The sequence below is a fragment of the Oreochromis aureus genome, linkage group 15, assembly GCF_013358895.1.
Source record: "Oreochromis aureus strain Israel breed Guangdong linkage group 15, ZZ_aureus, whole genome shotgun sequence".
In the NCBI taxonomy this organism is placed as follows: Eukaryota; Metazoa; Chordata; class Actinopteri; order Cichliformes; family Cichlidae; genus Oreochromis; species Oreochromis aureus.
This window is the reverse complement of record NC_052956.1, coordinates 14,212,867-14,234,922: the sequence shown is the minus strand read 5'-3', so window position 1 is coordinate 14,234,922 and position 22,056 is coordinate 14,212,867. Positions and strand designations below refer to the sequence as shown.

Genomic DNA, 22,056 nt, shown 5'->3' with positions numbered 1-22,056 from the left:
CAGTGTCTGCCCAATGTGACAACTGCTCTTAAAAATGTTATTGTAAATATTGTATAAGTGAAGTCCAGGTCATACAGTGTTATGTAGGAAATTTTCAACAGGAAAGGCTGGAAAAACTCTGGAATTGTCACTATTTTATTACTTTTATTCCAAATTTCCATGTCTAATTACTACATTGTAATATTTTCCATTCTAATATTTTTCTGGCAAATATTTTTTGCTTGGTTATCCAAATACTTCCTAAGACTGATCTGTGTGCCTCCAGAATTTTTTCATAGGGGCGGGCTTATGGGGGGCACAAAAAATTGGGGGATGGCACACCAAAAACAGAATTAGCAGTTTGGCGGTGGGGGGTTGGTGGGTGGCCAGTGCTGCTCCCCCCCCCCCCTTGGTGGCACCCCTGTCTGTGGGTGGATGAACAACAGGTACCTTTCAGAGACAGGTGCAGTTTGGGCCATACATCGCTTCTAAACCAGCCAAGTACAGCTTACAGACCTGATGGAAGGAACTCTGAAAATAGCTTGGTTGCCTGAGGGTTATATATATTGTTAAAATACAAAATTAATTTTTTTTCTCATGAGGCCGAATATCTTTTGTTATCGGTGTTATTCCTTTTTGTCGACCAAATTATTTTTGAATAGAAGAAAGAATATAAGAGGTGGAGCAGCACCCTCTAGTGGATAATTTTTCCTCCAGTGGATAATTTTTAGCAAGTCAGTCACGGTAAGTGAAATTAAATAAGACTATAGTCAAGCCAAAAGCCTTAAATTTCTATTTACGGAAATGAACATGTGTTGAACTGTTTTTTAAATTAATTCATATATTTGCATGGGACTCAACCCTCGAATTGGAACCTAATGCACCACTTACGTCTGGCCACAAGATGGTGCCAGCACCATGACCCTATAATGGATTTTCATAGAAAGTCCATAATTACTGTATCTGTGTTTGCTTTTTATTTCGAGTCAATGTCCTAAATCAAAGAAATTAGAAGTGATAAGACGTTTGAGGCATGCGTATTCTGAATGTGTCAGTTTTTTTCTTTTAAAGTGACTCTGACTCCCTTTAAATTGGTTAAAGTACCATTTCCTCCCCACATTAGAAGAAAATGAGTCAGAATAAGGGGGAGTTTCTGCTTTCTGCTCTGCTTTTATTAGTCTTGGATCCTCCTCCTTCCTCAGATCTAACACATGTTGCCACTTTGCAAAACCTTGAAGACGTCAGAAAGGCGGGCATTTCCCCTCTATATATTCCTCAGAGCTGCATCCCATCCTGCTACTCAGTCCAACCTGGAAAGCACTGGCAGGCGTCCTTTTTTTGTTTTCGTTTTTTTGCGCTCAGCAGCATGGAAGTGACCAAAGGAGAGGACGGGTCAGCGGAACAGGCAGCGTCTTTATTTGGGACACGAGAGGTGGAGAGTCAGAGGAGCAAGAATGAGAATAAAAGGAGTTCCCACCGTAAAATCATTATTGGGGTATGTTCAGTTGCACTTTGGCAGCATGGAGGGCAACTTTAAAGACGATAAAGCGATTGACTTCCGCAGTGTGAAAGTCACACATTATAGTTAATGTATGTGTCTAAGCTCCTGCCACTCATATTGCTGCATGATCTTAAATGTGACTTTTAAATTGGGAAGCCCTCAAAGTGTCAGGGACACTATTGTTATAGATAATATTATTGATTAATAAGTAGCTGCTGTCTTTCGTCCTCTAGAAGAAATACTGAAAACAAAAACATCTGTCCCTGTTTGAAATGAAGAGATGTCCATCTTTTTTCTTTTGTGTCATAATTGCAAACTGGATTCTGGGGTTTACAAAACCCTGCTGAGTCTTAGTCCTTTTTTTGTATAATTGTTGTCAATCATTAGACAGTTAACCCAACTGACACTGTGTGATGTTTAACTAGGGGAAGAGAATCATCGTCAGGGATCAAAAACCACATCCTCGGGTCAGCATTTCTGCACTGTTTACTCACACTGTCATTAATCCACATCTGCCACACAGACGAGACTGTCAGTGTTGCCAGCGTGAACGTGGAAACTAAATGTTTTCACTCCAGTGCAAACAGACACAGGCCAGCAGGCTCTCTGCAGGTGGACAAGACCTGCAGTTGTTAGTGTGAAGCAGGTCTGGGTGGAGCTCTGACCACACAACGTTGACTCGGATTCAAACTGTCATTTCGGCCAAATATTGGTTGTATTCAGACAGTCGGAAAATGAGTCGTCCTGCCAGTGCTTTGTTTTGATGTAGTTTTAGTGGTTAAAGATGTTACAGTGCAGAGGCACAGGTAATAGCTGAACTATATAACTATAATAACTATAATTATTTATAATGTTGACTAATTGTGGAATTAGTTTCTAACATAATTGAGCAATATTTGTTTTACTCTAATGCAAGACTGTTCAACAAACAGACAGGCACAGTGCTGTGATAGTCAGCACTGATGCTAAAACTAAAAAGCTACTGGTTTGAATCCACTGGCTGGCTGGAGTCTTTCTGTGTGGGGTTTGCATGTCCTCCCAGTGGGCTCTATCTGAGTACTCCAGCTTCCACAGCCCAAAGATGTGTGTTCGGTTGATTGGCAGTTCCTGAGATAAACTGTGCAAAGTGTACCCCGCCTCTAACTTTTATGAAATGTGTGGTAGGCTCCAGCACCCCGCCCAAGAACCTGAATTAAACAGTGAAAGAAGATGGATGTGGACGTTTGTCACGGCTTGGCCTGTTCTTCCTGTGCTGCCATCAAGAATAGACTAATTTAAACCGGCCCATCTTGACCCTGGACTCTCTTACAAAACACATTGTTAATTTTAAGATTCTGACTTGATCAATAACCTTCAGTGTCCAGTAACATCCCCACATCTGGGCCAGTAGATCAAAACTTTGGTAGGTGTAATCTGTTATAATGTAGCATTGGTAAATATGTAATTATTAGTCTAAATCTGAAAAATGATAACTTAATAAAGGTTTAAAAATATGTCGACCAAAAGACAGGCTGTGCGAACTTTGACGCAATACTTGGCTATCACCATCACTGGCAGGAATGGACATTTTAATCTGCTGGGTCTGTTCTTTGTTTTCCCCAGAACAGTATTTTTATCACAGAAGGAACGTCTCAGAAAACAACAGCAGCTTTTATTGTTCACAGCTCCTCGGGACATTGAGACTAACCACACATAGTCTTTGTGGAGGCTAAATCTGGAGTGTGTTTCAGTCTTTACAGAAAAAAACATAATTGAAGCAATTGTAAAGAAAAATGCCGTTATGTTTTATGGACTGGTTTTATGTTGCTGCGGTCATAGTCGTATCAGAAAAAGTTTCTTGCTGTAAATAGTGAAATAAATTTAGATATTTTTTTTTTAAAGTTGGAAGTGGAAAGTTAAACATGTATGGAATGTGCGTGATCTCCTTCATCACTGAGGCATAAACTGCATGTCAAAGAAGTCATTTGAGAATGTGCACATCCTTTCAGCTATTCACTTGCGACCTTCAGCTAGACACCACAATAACCAGATGCTGTCTGCTTTGTACCGATTAGACACACACAAGGTCTAGACAATGCTACGCCTTGTGCTGTCACATATGTCATTTTTAAGGTCCACAAGAATTCGGACAATAGCACGACTTTGTAGTTTTGCCTTTGTACACTACCACAGTGGATTTTAAATTAAACCAATCAAGATGTGTTTTAAGTGCAGATTGTAAGCTTTAATTCAATGGGTTTACCAAAAAATGGTGCAGTAGCTGCTTTGCAATACATCCCTAATGTCTTAAAACCCCAAAATAACTCAAAAATAAGTAAAAGCTCAATCTTGAGTACCCACTAACACTTTATGACAATGAATAATAAAGTGAACGTCTACCACCCCTTCACCATGTAGATCTGTTCAAACTCCACCCACCTTAAACTGTTTTTTTCTATGGTAGTTCCTAATTTGCTCTGCTGCCTGAGAAGCTAGATTGCTTCATAATAGCTAAAAAAAAGCTAGATTGATCCATAATAGTTGCAACTGACACAGCATTTAAGACAGTTGTGCATCTGATTAACACAGAAAAGTAGCAGAGTTCTTGATTATAATTTTTTTGGATCAAGGATCCAGGCTTATGTGAGAGCAGCTTGTCATATCTACCATATCTTTCAGCTTTGTGCTTGTCATAAGGCCACACATGATGGCTGTTTGATGTGTAGCCCTAAGCTTTTGTGTCTAAGTCCACCCCTGAACTAGAATGACTTTTCCCTAAAAAGAGTTTTTGTGTCTTTGGGTAGCTTTTTTTTTTATGTCCACTTCGAAGATGGCTTTCATCTGTAGTTTAATTACATAACCTTTACATCATTCTCTTGTAGACAATGGAGAATGAGTGGTGGTCATGGTGGGGGGTCTGAATAAGTATTAAAGTGTGTTTCAGTCAGCCCAGTAGGTTTCCACCAGACAGTCTGTTTACTTTCACAACCCACAGAGACCCCGTCTCTGTGGGTCATTTCTGTGAAGCCCATCCGAGTTTTCAGTTTTTTTCACCTATAGCTGGGGAAAATAAGTACACGTATCCAGACACCAAATACAGCAGCGTGTTTTCATACCTGTATAGGAATTCCAGCTCTTGTGAATCACACTAAGCAGATTACTCCTGCTGTACTGCTGTAGCTTTCTAGCTTGGGAGGATCAGACTAGTTTTGACTTGAGGATCATTTCAGTTTGTTTAAACTGTAAATCCTCTGTAAAATCTTTCCAACAGGAAGGATTTATGTAATTCCACTTTAAGCCTGTTTTTTGAACTTTTTAGTTTAGCTTTTTTTCCCCCTTTCAGTTAAAAGTAATAGACTAAAGAAACAGTGTGAAAAGATTAAAAACATATCAGTTCTGGGAGGAAATTAGACTCTTTGTGCCAGCAAAAAGTGACACCAGAGAACAAAAGACTTGCTTTAAACTATGACTTGTGTTGTGCTAAGGAAATATTTGCAGCTGCGTTCCCAGCAGAGCGGTGACAAGATGGTCATAGGAATAAAAAGAGATAGTAATGCACTTACAAGTCATAATGCACTTACATATTATAGTCTTTAGAAACTGTGATTGTAAGGCACAATTTTACCAGAACAATAAATATTAAAATCTGGCGACACATTTAAAATGAAGATTTGTAATGCCATAACGAGCAAATATCCATGTCAACTGGCCTGGTTTGGGGCATTGCAGACGCTTCAAAATCAGCATCCGTGATAAACCTGGTAAACACTGTCATTTCTAAGTAAAGTGATCTTTGAAACACCCATCTAATTACAAACCACTCGGCCCCAGGGAGCTGCTGTCCTGGGGCAGAAAACTGGCGTTTTTAAAAAACAAACAAACAAAAAAAATTCTAGATCACTTCTTCCAACTGCAGAGAGCTGAGACTAATATATAGACAGATGGAGATGGAGATGGTGTGGAAATTGCTAAAATCAACAGTTGAGCCCGTGAGGATACAGATGGAAGTCTCGGTGGATGATAAAGGATAGCTGGATAAAGCAATGTATCTAAACCTCTTCAGCTGCAGTAAAACTTGTGTGAGGCTGTAATGGAGTAGGGCTTTGAGCTAAAAGCTAGTGTCAGCATAATTAGAAGTATACAGAAAATAATAGCATGGTGATTGAATAGTGTTTGCCACCCTAGTGTAATTCAACAGGTCCCAAATGCTAATTCTTAACAGTAAAAAAGGAACAAAGTTGAATAAGACGTGTACATTTTTATTTTAACTTGGAGATCTCAAACTGTGTATTTTTTTTCTTTTTTTTACATGATTGTAGTTTGGTAACAATGCACACAGAGTTGTAATGCGATCAGGGGTTTTCCCCTTGTAGCTGCGTGGTTTGTTGGACGAGGATCTGGGGAAAAACAGCATGCTGCCTCTGGTGCGTAAAGTGTAAATAAACTATTCAATAAAATAATTTTTTTCCAGACATAGTTTTTAAAAGGGAATTAGAGACAGTGAAGTACAGAGAAACACTGAGGCTGTTTGTTCTTGACCGTCTCGTTCCTTGGCTGTTTTTGTGATTCTCAGTCTGCATCTGCAGCTGCATCACATTTTTTGAAAAGAAAACTTGGAAATATAAGAGGGTCATGTGAGTCAGCTGGGTTCCTCTGCGAACTGTGGATACAACAAATTTCTTCATGATCGGTCCATTAATATTTTTTTAAGAGCCTGTAATGTCAGCCTCGTGTTAGTGATACTAAGAGGCAAAATAACAGCATGATTTAGTCATTAGGTGATGAGGATCCCATCTAATACTTAATTCTCAACACAGATGTACAACAGCCAACGCTGCTCTCTCTAGAGCTGAAGCTTTGAGCGTGGATTTAGTTTTGTTTATTTATGTCTTCTCTCGAGACAGACAAGATAATTGTTCACATTATGTTGAATTTTGTAGTGCTTGAACCTTTTTCTTAGAACAGCAAGATTAGTGGCTGCTATCTCTAACAGCTTTAACAAACATCTTGCCATTTTATCTTCTGGGTTATAGGTTCTGCTGCTGTGTTTACTGGTGGTTATCCTGGCTGTGGCGTTTTATCTGAGAAAGACGAAAGGATCAGGTAAGATTGACTGTTTTAGTTAACCAGCATTAAATTAATGTACATTTCACCTCCTCATTTTCATAATTCTTGCCCAATGGCTGTTGGAAAAGTCTCCAATCCCCCACCCCCATCCCTCTTCCCCCTTCATGATTTGTGCTTCATTTATAGCATATTTTTTCATTCAGCTTGGATTGCATTTAAATTTTAAAGAAACTTTTTTGCCTCTGGTATAATGGTGCCCTGGTCACCTTGGATTGGGACTGGCTATATTCCATAGTACTAATAGAATTTATTTATTTAACACCCCTGTTTCTCATCATACCACTTTATGCATGTTCTTGTGGTTTAACAAACAGGTTAAGTGTATCTTCTTCCTCAAAACAGCAAAAACAGTTCTATAAAGAATTTGAAAGCTACATTTCTTCACTGCCACGTTTGATTGCTTGCAGTCCCTCTTCCTTTGGTTGGTGCATATCCAGACATATTGCTGCTGCAGCTGTCAATAAGTGGTACAAGATGAAAATATCAGCGGGACTTCGTGTCACTGCAACACACATGTGCATCCTTCTGCGCAGGAAACAAAACAACAATCCGCATAAGTCTGTTACTGCAGAAATTTCTTTGAATTTTACTTTAGTAGATGTATAGTCTGTGAAGTGCAGGTGTTGAAAATGTGAATAATGTCAATACAGACCTCAGCGCCCTGTATTCACAAGGATTTCAATGCCTTTTCTTAATGAATTCTCAGAGCTAACCTTCGATATGCAGCTGTCAAAGTGCTGACCCGCTTTTTCTTTCACTCACATGTAAATCTAAGTAGTACCACATTAATACATTTTCTGTCTAAGCTTTGTCTAAGTCGTGGTTTTCACTCATCATGGACAGTGAATAGAGAGCTTTAGCTACAAGAGCGTGAGAGAGATTATCTCAGGTTACATTTTGGCATTTATTCAGCGAGAACTCATTTGGTTCGGTTGTCACTTGGTAAAATAACAATCAAGGCTCCACACTCTCATGTATAGGACCTAACATCCCGCTGCAGATCCTCCAGAAACTTGAAACTTGAAGTATTTAGAGGAGCAGTAGAGAAGGATAAAGTTACCAACCAGGCAGCAAAAGAGAGACAGAGGTGAAAGTTAACCCCCAAGACGCCACATGGGTTGAGCGTATGTTTTTGTCAGGGTGGTGCAGGCTAGTTTTTTCTGCCCATGGTTGCAAAACAAGTCGTAAATACCCTCTTAAGTGACAGAGGAATGTTTTCTGCAGCTATAGATTCCTCCCGGTTAGACGTGGGTAGCAGTGTCAGTATGCTCTTTGTTGAAAACCACCATGCCAAAAATGCTCCTCCAATTTAGGGGGCAGCGGCGATGACTGTGGGCAGCAGTCCCCAGCCTGGGTGGGGTCCTCTCTCTCCTGTGGCATTTCCCTTTAACTTGCACTCTATTTTCTCCTCAGTTAACATAAAACCTTCGCATATGGGAAGAATGCTTCTTTTCACTCACCAGTCCTTACATCTGTGCAGCTTTGTTGGGACTTTCACATCTTTCATACTGCTGCTTTCTTGGTGAGGCCTTTGGCAACAGATTAAAAGAAACAAAAATAACCCAGAACTCCACTTGTTCCTGTAGGCGGACACTGTGTTGTACAAAATGCTGAGAGCAGGTTTTTATGACGATTACTCACCATAGAAAGCCGTCTCCTGAGACAGAGCATCCCCATGTTAAGTCCAAACCACATAGCTGGCCCCAAAGCAGCGAGGAGGGGATTTTTCACCCATGTGCTAAGGCTCCCTCTGTCGTATGCCCTGTCAGTACTTCAGGAGACTTGATGGATGCATAAGGAAGGCAGATGTTTAAAGGTTAAAGAGGTGACCCAAAATTTCCTGCTTGGTGATGCCTTGCCTGTGGGAAAGTCCTTGAGAAAGGAAGGTTTCTTATCAACCTGTGCATACCGTTACAACATTTGAGGGTGTATTTTCAGTTCGCATTTGATTGCAACAACTAGAATAAATGTTATGGTTGTTTACTGTCTGTTGTCTTTCTCAAACTAAGTGTTGCTTTTGTTTTCTAAAAGCTCCAGTAAGCAACAATCATACATTTCTACATAACGCAGGAAGGAAGTGCTGCTCTTGCAGCTCTCTCTTAGATAATATACTAATGATGCATAAACAGCAGTATTGTATTAGCCTCTCTCACAGCAGGAAGAGCAAGTGAGGGCTTTTTTCCTTTTTGTTTTTTGTTGTTTTGGGAGGTTTTTTAGATCAAATTTTTTGTAATGCTTCATCACCTTCATTCGCTCTCTCTTCTCTCAACCAACCTTCATCTTCACAGGGCTGCTAAGACACTGTGCCTGGGATTACCGTAATAACCCTAATATCACTGAAAAGCGCAGAGTCGCTGCTTTCGGGAACCATTGCAATTCTTTCAATCAAGCAAATGGTTCAGGAGTTACGGGAGTTGCAGATATTGAAAAGAGCGTTGCAAAACACCTGTCTGATGCCAGCGACAGGTTAGGCTTGAGAGAGTTAAAAGAACAGCAACAAATGGAGCATGTAAAAACGTGTAAAACCCAAACACACCTATCAAAAGAATAACCTAATAGTTGTGTGTATTTGATACAGACCTTCTCATCAGTAAATGCATCAAGTAGGCACAATAAGAGCTCTAATGGAAATGAAGCTCATTTCTTCTGGGGTATCATAATAACCATGAATTGAGGATAACAAGACGGGATAAACCCCGTCACCAGTCTGTCACAAGGCTAACACAGAGAGGAAAACAGTCTTACATTCCCATCCTACAGCCCATTTAAAATCAAACTAACATGCATGACTTCGATCTGTGGGTGGAAACCCATGCAGACTCCTGCAGAACACTCAAACAGCCAACAACAAGATTCAGACCAGTAGTCTTCTTCCTGAGTGGTGTCATTATCCAACACGACAGACACGAAGTGAAACTGTGATATCATGACAGCCCTGTTATATAAGCAAACAGCTGATGGCTAAAAAGTTTGCACTGAATATGGCATGTACAGTTGTGTTCACGGGTTATGTAGTTCCCTGATGTAACAATCCAATTAATGCATTCTTAAAACATCATAACATCATTGTATATATTTCACTTATCAGATAAAGTGAAATAATGAAGGGGGTTTTTTTTGGGGGTTCAGTGCATGTGTGGACACATCAGGTTACAACGTGTTATGTTTCACTTCTTTGTTTCCAAGATGGTTTCTATGGTGAGCACATCTTCTCCGAGGCAAAATGAAAGCACAGCATGTGTTCTGCCTCGAAATGCTTCCAGTCTTCTTGTAAATGTGGATGAAAAAGTAACGTCACTTTGCACTTACACATCCTCTTCACTGGTAGTCAAATTATTCAACAGTGCCATTTAAAGGGTGAACTTGACAGATTGCTTTAGTTGGTGTCCACCAGATGGGATCAGATTATATCCTCAAAGCTTGTCAGGTGATGTCCTTTTGTGGTAACTCTAAGTGTTTAACATAGATTCAGTTATTTATATGAAAGCTTTTAAAATCTGTAAGAGTTTGAACTGAGGATCTAAGTGGTTGTCAAAACAGTTCTAGTAACTTACCTTGCAAGATCACTGTGTCATTTTAATATATATTATTTATTGAAGTTTGCATTTGCTCAAAATTGTGTTGAAATTAAATAGAAAACCTCAATTTTCCTTAATAACACAGTTCTTTTCTTACAGGAGGGGAGGTCTGGCTGAAAGAGGCCTTTCAGGAAGTCAGGCAGCCACAGTGTCCTTCTGGGTAATCACATACTTTTGTTTGGCTTCAGCAATGTGAAAACAGATCTACTTTTCATAAAATTTAATACACAAATTCCACCTGGGCTCCTTTGGATTACATCAGCTCTGGTCCTCCTCCGTCTGAATCCTAAGTTGTAACATATCACAGATCTGAAAGTGAAACTATTTAATCATATCGCCCACATTTTCCCTGAGGAGAAACCACTGTTCACTTTTAGCAAACACTATCAACATACAAAGCAGGCTAGAGTTTCCTTTCTATCACTCTCTGGTTGCTTACCCAGCTAATGTCCATATTTTTATCTTGCACATAGCTGAATCGCGGCTTGTTCTCTCCCAGTGGTGTTGCTTTATTGGGGAAAAGTAACTGTCTCTATGGAAACTGGGGTAATGGCTGAGTAATCAGGCATGTGTTGATGAGTTGTGTCTGTGTGTTTGTACGAGAGCGTGGTCACATGTTTGTGTTTCTGTCTTGGTGAGGGAGTAACCTCAGACAGACGCGTCAGACTGTGGAAAAATGGTCCTGTGGCTCCAGATGAAGCTATTTTAGTTTGAAAAATACAATAAGACACACAAATGTCTCTAGCTTTTATATGTGTTTTTTTTTTTTACTGTTTCTATGGATGCACCACACTTTTACTTTGTTTTTTATTCTTTACAATTTTTTGCAAAATGTTGATTGAAAACGGTTTAATTTCTTAAATATGCAGAATATTTTAGGACCATCTTTATCAAAGTTTTGCAGAGATGTGACAACTAACCACGTGGTGTTAACTTGTCCATCTTTTTAAACATGTAACAATCACCATGACAGTGTAGGATGAATTAATAAGGACCCAGTCACACAGGCCTAGAGACTGGTCTGCAACTATTTAACACTAGTTATGAGAGAAAAATGAGTTTTTCCTGACAGGTTGACAAAATCTTTCTTATGATTATTTTGGTTACTAGCATATTGCTGCTCCTAGTTTGACTGGATGTGATGAGCTTGCTCTCTGAGCTATTGTGAAACTTTTAAAAGTGACATGCAAACCAGAAATGGAGAAAGTTTGCCTTCAGTATAAAAGTTCTACTATAGTGCTGCAGTTTCAAAAAGCACATATTTTACTTTGAAGTTGAACCTTCTCTATTTCCACTTAGTGTCACACTTTTGCAAATTTTACAACTACACAGCTAATACCGGTAACACAAACTGGACAGTGTTATGTTTTTAGGGGAGATTTCTGGTTTTATTGTGAAAAACTTTGTGATTTTTATCTGTGAAATGAGGCAGACAAATTTTAAACCATGTCCGCATGATGTCACAACAAATTGCTTTAATTGTATCTATTTTTATATGATTTTCTGAATTCTATTGATGATTTTATTCTACATTAACAGTAAAAAATGAAATAGATTTTCATATTTACAACTCTACAGAAAATCATAACTATCTCTTCCTCCTCCAGGTCTGTTTCACAGCTTGTTTTGGTTTTCAGCCACGGACATTTCGGTTTTAGTTTAATGTCAGCGCTGCTACATAGTACAGCGCATTCAGCCACAGGTCTAATTCTTGCTCTCAGTGGCTTGAGACCAAAGCAATGTTAAAGGGCAGACATTCTAAGGGACATGATGTTGATAGACTCCTGAATTAAAAGGATACGGATAGGAGGACAGAAGATGATTGAAGTGTCACAGATGGAAAAGTAAAGTCAGTCAAATTTTCATTTGTCTTAAATTTGGTTCAGTTTTTATGTTTCAGTGAGCTATGATATGAAAGTTCGAAATGACTGACTGAAGCCATTTCGAGATGCTGTTGTGTGATTAGACTTGCTTATAGAAAAACTTGGCAGAAGGAGTGGAAAGATGACTCCAGATTATTAATGACGAATATAAACACAGGTCAGCGTCCCCTTAGAGAATGTGTTTATCAGATGTTTTTCCTGTCCAGATTTTCAAAGCCTCCTCTCATCCTGGTGTCTTTGGACGGTTTCCGGGCAGAGTATCTGAAAGACCATGCGAGTCACATGCCTGTTATCAACAAGTTACGTAAGTCAAAAACATCGCCTGTCTCACAGTTCTTTACGATTTACGGCTCAAGGTAACAATGTGACTTTGTTGCATTGCAGGTAATAATGGAACTACAACGCAATACCTGAGGCCTGTTTATCCCACAAAGACCTTTCCCAACCACTACACCATTGTGACTGTGAGTGTTTCTTGTTCATTGAGAAATACAAACAGGTTTGTCGGGCAACAGTGTTTGGTCAGTGATGATGAATAACTCATGTTGTGTAAGGATGTATTTATAACTGTTCCAGTGAACTTTGGAGCACTTTTGTTTGCAGTTTGAATGTGATCTGACCAACCCAATTACCTGGGACACTTACTACAAAGCACATTCAACATACCCACATGACATCACATGAAGCTGGTTATTAATTTCCCAGGGTTTCTTAATCTACCTGTAATCTAGCAATGATTAAGAAACCCTGTGTATGGTCATATAAGACATATGACAAGTCTACTGGGAGCAGATGGCATATTTTACCAAGAGAAAACTACACACTAAGTAGCAACAAAGTTGCTGCAGCCAAAGCCAGCAGCATGTAAGTCAGCATGATAGGAAAAGCACCTAATAGTTACAGTTAGAGTCCTGATTAAAGGTGTGAATGTGCCTTTAGTATGCCTCGGTTTCAGTGGTCAGTGAACTGAAGGGAATATTCTATATACATGTAAAGTGGGCATGAAATACTTGGTGTATAAAGGCTAATTTACACTATGGACCCCTGCTCTCAAAAACTGAAAAGACGTAACACTGTATGTGTAGCTGGATTTAAGAAACCTGTGATGTTGGAAAATGTCTGGATGTGTTGGGAAAAGAGAGGCTATTTTAATGCATAAAATACGGCTGATTGCTCTGAAGGCTCTCCTCCACACAGTGCTCATTCATAAAACGCTTTACAAACCCAAACATTACAGCTAACAACTGGATTTTTCCATTTGAGTCCAGCTACCCAAACAACAAAGAGGCAGTGAAAGCGAAAAGTATATATTTAGTTTTAACATAAAACTCATTGTTGTAGTCAGAGGCAGCACAAAAGTGATAACTTGAAACAGATTTTTCGTTTTAGTCACCTTGCTTTCCATTGCGTTATCGGTTCTGTCACTAGTTAGCTAACATAAACTAATGTAAGTCCATTGACCACAAGGAACCAACCAATCCGGTGACGTAACGTTCTGTACTGAAAGATTATGGCACTAAACGTGTCTTAAAAACTTTCACTTTAAGCACTTATTTCTTAAATCCTGCTTCGCAGACAGTTTTACATCTGTGTCAGTTTTTAAGATGATGATGTAAAATAGCCTTTATAAATGAAGTGTTTCATGTCCACTTTAAAGTTAGGAAAGAAAGCTATAAAAATAAATAAAAATAACTGCTTTAGTTAATACACTTATTCCAGGATTATACTTGTTTGTGAACGCGAAAACCGTGACTTATTCTTATTATACTTTTTTCAATTGTGCTTGAAGCCAAATACTTAAGGCCTCACTCACAGAAGCCTAGACACTGGTCAGTGACACCCCCTCTCTGTTTAGTTTGGTTGCTAGCAGATGTGACTGAGAATAAAGTAGCAAAACATTTAAAGTAAGAGAAGCTCAAACTCTAAATCTGTATTTAAAGAAGTGTAAACATCATGCTTTTTCTAAAATGACACTTCCACAGGATGGTAGGAATGGTTGAGGCCTAATGGCTTACATGTGTATGGAGAACAACTCCAGCAAGATGCTTATAAGATAAGATAAGATGGCCTTTATTAGTCCCACAGGTGGGAAATTTGTTTTGTTACAGCAAAAGTGCAAAGTTATGTAGCAGAAATTAGAAAACACTGGAATGCAATAAAATACAATAAAATAAAATAAAATACTATATACAATAGAATAAAATAGAATAGAATAATATATATAATAGAATAAAATAGAAATACAAATACTATATACAACTGAGTAGGAAAATACAAAAACACAACTTCGTCAGAAGAAGAATTGCACGTATAGCAGTCTTATTGCACATGTGTGGGTTTGTGTGTTTGATCAGCTGCAAAAGTCTTTATTGTAGAGTCTGACAGCAGTGGGGAGGAAAGACTCTGAAATCTCTCCGTCCCACACCGTGGGTGCCGCAGTCTCCCACTGAAGGAGCTGCTCAGTGCCGTCACAGTCTCATGAATGGGGTGGGAGATGTTGTCCATCAGGGATGACAGCTTAGCCACCATTCTCCTGTCACTCACCACCTCCACTGGGTCCAGAGGGCATCCTAGAACAGAGCTGGCCCTTCGGATCAGCCTGTTCAGTCTCTTCCTGTCCCCAGCAGAGATGCTGCCCCCAGCAGACCACACCATAAAAGATGGCTGAGGCCACCACAGAGTCATAGAAGGTCTTCAGGAGAGGGCCCTCCACCCAAACGACCTGAGTCTCTGCAGCAGGTACAGCCTGCTCTGCCCTTTCCTGTAGAGGGCGTCTGAATTATGAGTCCAGTCCAGTTTGTTGTTCAGATGAACACCAAGGTACCTGTAGCTGTCCACAGCCTCGATGTCCATACCTTGGATGTTCAGTGGTTGCAGTGGAGGATGCTTGTGCCTGCGGAAGTCTACCACCAGCTCCTTGGTTTTACTGGCATTGATCTGGAGGTAGTTCAGCTGGCACCAGTCCACAAAGTCTTGAGTCAGTCCTCTGTACTCCTTGTCGTCCCCATCAGTGATGAGGCCGACTATTGCAGAGTCATCAGAGAACTTCTGCAGGAAGCACTGGGTGGAGTTGTGGGAGAAGTCTGCAGTGTAGATGGTGAAGAGGAACGGAGCCAGAACCGTTCCCTGTGGGGCCCCGTGCACTGCAGACGACCCTGTCCGACACACAGCCCTGAGTCCTCACATACTGTGGTCGGTCGGTGAGGTAGTCCAAAATCCAGGTAGTGAGGTGATGGTCCACTCCAGAGTTCTCCAGCTTGTCCTTCAGAACCGTGGGAAGAATAGTGTTAAAGGCACTGGAGAAATCAAAGAACATGATTCTCACAGTGCTCCCAGCGGTTTCCAGGTGAGCGAGGGAACGATGTAGGAGGTGAATGACGGCATCATCCGCTCCAATGCCAGGTTGGTAGGCAAACTGAAGTGGGTCCAGTGATGAGCTCACAAGGCGCGAAGCTGAGCCAGGACCAGCCGCCCAGGGTCTTCATCAGGTGGGATGTCAGAGCCACCGGCCTGTAGCTGTTGAGGTCCTTGGGGCGTGAAGTCTTTGGCACTGGAAAACAACACAGGAAGTTTTCCAGAGCTGTGGGACTCTTCCCAGCCTCAGGCTCAGGTTGAAGAGGTGCTCCATCACACCACACAGTTGGTCCGCGCAGGACCTGACGACCCTCGAGCTGATGCCATCTGGACCCGCTGCCTTCTTGGCTTTAATCCTCCTCAGTTCCCTCCGAACCTGGGTGGTTGAGAGAGACAGGCTGGAGCCTTGTGTTGAGTGTGTATTGGATGCTGTTGTTGGGGTGGGGAGGAGAGAGCAGGGTGAATAGAGGAGGTGTGAAGTGTCTGAGGTGTCAGAGGTGGAACAGCAGCAGTGGGGGTGGGTGAGTCTGCAGCCGATGTTGGAGACTGCCTCATGGCTGAATCAAATCTGTTGAAGAAATGATTCAGTTCATTTGCCCACCTCACATTCCTCCCAGGCAGAGAGTTCTGATGTTTGTGGCCTGAGATGGTTCTGAGGCCTCTCCAGACTTCACCAACATTGTTTTGCTGAAGCTGGTTCTCCATCTTCTGCCTGTAGCTGTCCTTCCCATTCCTTATCAGTCCCTCAGCTCTCTCTGCACCCTTTTCAACTCCTCTTTGTCTCTGGATTTGAAGGCCCTCCTCTTCTGCTTGAGGACAGCTTTAATTTCTGAAGTAATCCAGGGTTTGTTGTTGGAGAAACACCGTACAGTCCTGGTAGGTACGGTGTTATCCACACAGAAATTAATATAGTCAGTAATGCATGTAGTAAGGCTGTCGATGTCCTCTCCGTGGTCGTCACAGATCACCTCCCACACAGTCGACTCAAAACAATCCTTAAGAGCCTCCTCGCCTCCTCCGACCATCTCTGCACTGTGCGGGTGGCTGGTGGCTCCCTGCGCACTAAGGGCTCATACACAGGGACAAGGTGCACCAGGTTGTGATCAGATCTGCCCAGGGAGGGAGAGGTGATGAACTGTATGCCTCTTCAGCATTGGCATACAGTAAGTCCAGTGTTTTATTGTCTCTGGTTGGGCAGGTCACATACTGGGTGAAGGTGGGCAGTGTGGAGTCCAGTGAGGCATGATTGAAGTTCCCTGATATTATGAGGAGGGCTCTCGGAGATTGTGTTTGCAGTCTGCTGACCACAGAGTGGAGAGTGCGAGAATTCCCGGGGCAGGTAGTATGGACGCATGCTAACGGCTAACAGCTCAATGTCTCTGCTGCAGAGTTGTTCTTTCACAGTGATGTGCCCAGGGTTACACCATCTGTCATTCACAAACACTGCCAGTCCCCCTCCTTTCCTCTTACCGCTCTCTCTCGTCCTGTCCGCTCGCAGCATCTGGAATCCCGGTAGTGTCACGCTCGTGTCCGGAGTTAGCGGTGTTAGCCACGACTCCGTTAGCATCATGATGCTACATTGCCGGTACTCCCTCTGTGACCAGGTTAGCGACGTGAGCTCATCCATCTTATTGGGCAAAGATCGTACATTTCCAATAATTACAGAAGGAAGAGATGGTCGATAACGTCTCCTTCTCGGGCGACGGCGCTCCTTCCCAGCACGACACCCCCGTCTTTTCTTCCTCAGTTCACTGGGAATGTCGAGTCTGTCCGCCGGCAGTACCGCTGCGGGACGCAGCGCTAACAGCTGACTTATAACGTTGACTCCCCCTTTATTGGTTGAAATCAGACACTTCAATTAAGATAAACTGCTGTGGTTACTGGTAATATTTGGGGTTGAAAGATGGTGAGAGAAGAGGTAATCACCTTTAAATCCCTGCAGCCACAGAATCAAAGCAGCTCATTGTGACTTGGTTTATCTTATCTCTATTCCTGCAGGGTCTTTATCCCGAGTCTCATGGGATTGTGGACAACAAGATGTACGATGTGAACCGAGATGCTTCCTTCAGCTTGAAAACAGATGAGAAATTAAACCCCCAGTGGTATCAAGGAGAACCGGTAAGTGAATCTGTTGTGTAGAAAGGTGGTAAATTAGTATAGCCAGGGGTGCACATAAGTGGTCCGCAGGTGCGCATTCGCTGTCAAAATAAAATATGCGCACCAGATAAGAAGTTGCAACGCGCGTTTGCGTACATATAAAAGGCACCGTTTTTGTCCGCTAGAGTGGGATTTTCACAGCATATTCTGCACCAAATCTCTGTGCGTTCATCATTTGTTTGAAGCCAGCTCACCTCCTGTAACCACTTTTCCGAGAATACGCGCTTCTTTTGCGGTTCGGACTCCTTCTGACATTTCTTTGGAGGTGGAGGAACACCAAAGTAATTGCTTAAAGGAGCTTGCTTCTTCGATACCTTTAAAGTTCTAAACAAATGTCTGTCCTCCTCCAGAAAATCTTAAGTACGCAAACGCGCGTTGCAACTTCTTATCTGGTGCGCGTCTTTTATTTTGACAGCGAATGCGCACCTGCGGACCACTTATGTGCACCCCTGAGTATAGCAAAACTCAGGCTCATAGCGGCCAAAAGTAAAACCTGCTTATTAAAACAAATCCTTTTTAGGGAAATTTAGGTTCTGTTGAACATGATCACAAAAATGTAGCTCTTAAGGGAATACTGTTTATTCCACACATCTGAGAATCCCAGCGTGTTGTTCATAGTCCTGCAAAAGTCAGCGCACTAGTCATGTGTTAGAAATAGAAATACTGTGCTCATCACAATGTAATTTGCTTTCTATGAACGACACAAGTCAGTGAGCAAGTTTGATTGCCGAGAATCGCTTCTCCCTGTAATGAGTTTCTTGATTATAATTATGGATTGAGCTCGGGCTAAGTGACAGCTTGTGAGGGCTGCGTGTTGTGCTTGTTTAGATGCTTTGTGGTTTTCATTTAAACGGGAGGCCTCTTAAATCTCATTTCTCAAGTGTGTGACAAACTGCTCTTCTTGAAATTACACAATGCAGCAGCCATATGGCTTTTCAGGAGGGAAGGAGAGATGGATGACCCCTGTCAAGCAATTTAGCTTGTAGGAATGAATTCTTTCATAATGACTTTTGAACCAATACAGCTAAGTGCATCAGCCAAATGTTTAGGAGACAGCTGCATAACTAATACATCTACCTGCAGATCTAATGGGTATTAATTTAGAATAAAATCCTACTCTTAGGTTGCCTTCTGACTTGACAGGGCTGTGAGGGATTGCGCTTTTAGCTCGATGTACTAAACACTGGTGCCGCGATGTACTGAAAATTAATTATCCATTTTTCTACTGCAACTCACTCACAATAAAGTCTAGATGGCACTCTGTTCTCCTCCTTTTTTTTAATTTCTTTCATTTTTTCATTTCTCCATCTCACCTAACTTCTCTCGTCAGGTCTGGCTCACAGCCATCAATCAGAAACTGAAATCAGCAACTTTCTTCTGGCCGGGCTCTGATGTAGCCATCGATGGCACCTTCCCAAGTTTTTACAAGAAATATGATAAGTAAGAGCAATGCCATGCAAGCTTCTGATTCAATGCCAATGAAGTGTAAAATGTAGCTTAATGCAGCGCTGTATTGATGCTTTCATAAATTACATTTGTCCCACAGGTCTGTTGCATTTGAGAAGAGAGTGTCAACACTGCTTGACTGGCTCAATCTACCTGAGGGAGAAAGGTTCTTGTTCATCTTTATGATAACAAAGACGATGTCGTAAGTTCCCATTAGGAGACTCTCTATATCACTCGTAACTGTTGGCTTTCTGTCTTTAGACCTGACTTCTACACTTTATACCTGGATGAACCTGATTCAACAGGGCATTCCTATGGGCCAGAAAGTACGAAGGTGAGTTATTTGCCTGGATTAATAAGCTGGTTATTGATTACCTAAAAGAATAAGTAAAAGAAGGGAACATCATTAAAGGAAAGCTCTGTGTGGAAAATTTGTGTGCTGACGGTGTTCATCAGCTGACTGAGCATGCTTTACAATGACGGGTTCACTCAGTTGTATAATGTATGCCTGGGGTTTCAGTTAATATGCTCCTGCTAGTGTAAATTGGTCCTGGTGAGGGGCAAATTAAGCACAAAATGAAGAAGAAAAAAGTGTTTAACTGCTTTAACCAGGATAAACACATTTTAGGATTAGGATTCAACTTTATTGTCATTACACATGTATAAATACAGGGTAAGAAAATACAGTTTGCATCTAATCAGAAGTGCAAGAGTAGTAAGTGCAGTAAGAGCAGTTATATAAGATACGTTAAGTAGAGAGCTACTACGGGGAAATGTATGGATATACTGATATATACAGATAAGGGTAGTATAAATGGTGGAATAGTTATGAACAGAGAGACCAAATATACAGATGAACTACAGACAAATGTACAGATGTACTGTTGTATACAGATATACAGATGATCTGTATAGCATACAGATGTTGTATATTGCTATACAGACAGGCAGATATACAGATGTACTATGAACAAATATACAGATTTACCACATTGTATCCATGGAATCCGGCCAAGCTCAGGATGAGGGCACCATCTGAAAACTGTTCGTCAACTGAGGGAACTCGACGCTGATGTGAACAATGGATTGTTTGGAAGGACATCTGCACTAAAAGGAGTTTGTCCATAACAAACTGTTTGAGCAGAAGGGTGTTAGTGAGTGTGCTGATTGCTTTTGGGGGGTTTTGGAACTGTATGTCTTGTCTTGTTCAACAGTTTAAAGAGAAGCTAAGTTGCTAGCCGACCAGCCACCTGATTCTGGCATCTGTCCTGAATGAGTCCTTGATGCCTTTTAAGTGTGGTGTTTTTGGAACGTAGGGGATGCTGTGGAGTGATTATGACTCTCTCAGCTTAATTAAGACCTTTTTAGCACCTCTCTGGAGAGATGGAAGTGGTGGTTGGTGGAAGGGAGGTCTAGTCAGCTCTGCTTACTGCTGCCTGCACAACGAAGGACCAAACAAGCATTGTAATGCTGTTTTTCCATTTTCATTCATTTATAGTTATTTTCTTCCACTGAAAGTATTAAGTCAAACCTCTTCAAATAGTCAAGATCGTTCATTTTGCTGGGTAAATATTTATCTAAAGCACATTGTTGATAAGGCGTTTGCATGGCAAAAGCACAGTGATTCTCAGTGTTGTTGTTCCAGTCATGGTAACATTTTAACTCTGTTAGAACTTGAACTTCTGTTATTCATTTAGGTCGTTGAGGCCTTGGAAGAGGTGGACAGGATTCTGGGCACGCTGATGGATGGCCTAAAAGCGAAAAACCTGCACAATTGTGTCAACATAATAGTCGCATCTGACCACGGTGAGATGAATACCAACTCTCCACAGCTGGGATACAGTTTACATGGGTTGACTGAGACAGAAAATTACCGGTTTACTGAAATTAAAATACACTTTAAAAGAAAAGAAACATTATCTTATGAAAGCTAGCAGATGGCTTAGTTTCTGATGGAAATACTGAAAACGACTGATTCACGGAAGTGTTAACTAAAATACAAATGGACATATTTTTAGCATTTTTGAGGAACAGAGCTGAATATTGCAAATGGAATTCAAAATAGCCAGGCTTTCTTTCCATTCGCTCACATAAAAGAGCATTTCTCAAGCCATACAACTTTTCCTACCTATGAGTACTTCTTATTCCAATAAGTAACATCATCAACTGATGATGATAACATGGAGACTGAAATATAGCAGAAATGTAACACTTCTGCAATTTGACAAGCAATTAATCCTGCAAGAAACTGTAAATCTTAGGATTTGAAACACAAAATAGTCAAATAAACATTTTGATTCCAGTTAATTATTTTATCGCTGAGAGCATTCTCAGTGCTCCTGTTCAGTTTGAAGGTAAAATGCTGCACATTAGCGCTCTGAAACTTCAAACTGGATACCTTTAAACATTACATGTTACTGTTACACACCCTAATAAAGGAGGCCTGAAATTTGTTGGCAGTTCAAAGTTAAATGACTTTTGAGTCTTTGAGTCAGTTAGTTTACCTGCTGTCGGTAAGAATGGAGACCACTGCCACTGAGGAACTGAATAAAGAAGTCATGTGCATGTTAATTAAGTAAAATGTTCTCAGTATTAGAGAAAGAGGTTTCCTTGGATGGCTGGAGACCAGATGTTTAGCCCTGTAATTACACACTCAAGATCAGCGTGTTGGAGTGGATGTGGCTCAGGGCGATGCCCGGATATCCTCATCTGAGACATTACTTCCAAGAGAAGAAGTACATTTTCTAAAATCCATGAACAGATTTTGTTCTTCATTAAAGGTTTAGCTTCATATCATTTACAAGAGAAGATGTTAATTTTAACTTTAGTATTTGGTAGTTCCTAGCTTGGCAAGGCAAGAAACAAGCAATTAACTGGAGCGCTCATGCCAACACATGTTACACTGTCATTTTAAATGCACAAGTCACATCCTGCATACACTGCAAACTTAAGCTCTGTGAATCTCTAGAAATGAATGGAAAAGTACGCCACAAATCTTCACCTTTTATTGAGGAAAGCTTTAAACTTTGTATTTCAGAGGAATTAAAAACCT

General features: G+C 41.0%; 1 protein-coding gene across 1 annotated transcript in view; it reads left to right on the top strand.

Moving 5' to 3' along the window:
- The first annotated feature begins 1,179 nt into the window (after positions 1 to 1,179).
- enpp1 (ectonucleotide pyrophosphatase/phosphodiesterase 1) overlaps positions 1,180 to 22,056 on the top strand; it is a 40,797-nt gene continuing 19,920 nt past the window's right edge. The window contains exons 1-10 of the mRNA XM_031744706.2: positions 1,180 to 1,474; positions 6,493 to 6,562; positions 10,264 to 10,324; positions 12,254 to 12,351; positions 12,432 to 12,511; positions 17,400 to 17,519; positions 18,889 to 18,998; positions 19,105 to 19,170; positions 19,266 to 19,338; positions 20,702 to 20,810. Coding sequence (XP_031600566.2) covers positions 1,346 to 1,474; positions 6,493 to 6,562; positions 10,264 to 10,324; positions 12,254 to 12,351; positions 12,432 to 12,511; positions 17,400 to 17,519; positions 18,889 to 18,998; positions 19,105 to 19,170; positions 19,266 to 19,338; positions 20,702 to 20,810 — 916 coding nt within the window. The 5' untranslated portion in view covers positions 1,180 to 1,345. The remainder of the gene's footprint in view (positions 1,475 to 6,492; positions 6,563 to 10,263; positions 10,325 to 12,253; positions 12,352 to 12,431; positions 12,512 to 17,399; positions 17,520 to 18,888; positions 18,999 to 19,104; positions 19,171 to 19,265; positions 19,339 to 20,701; positions 20,811 to 22,056) is intronic.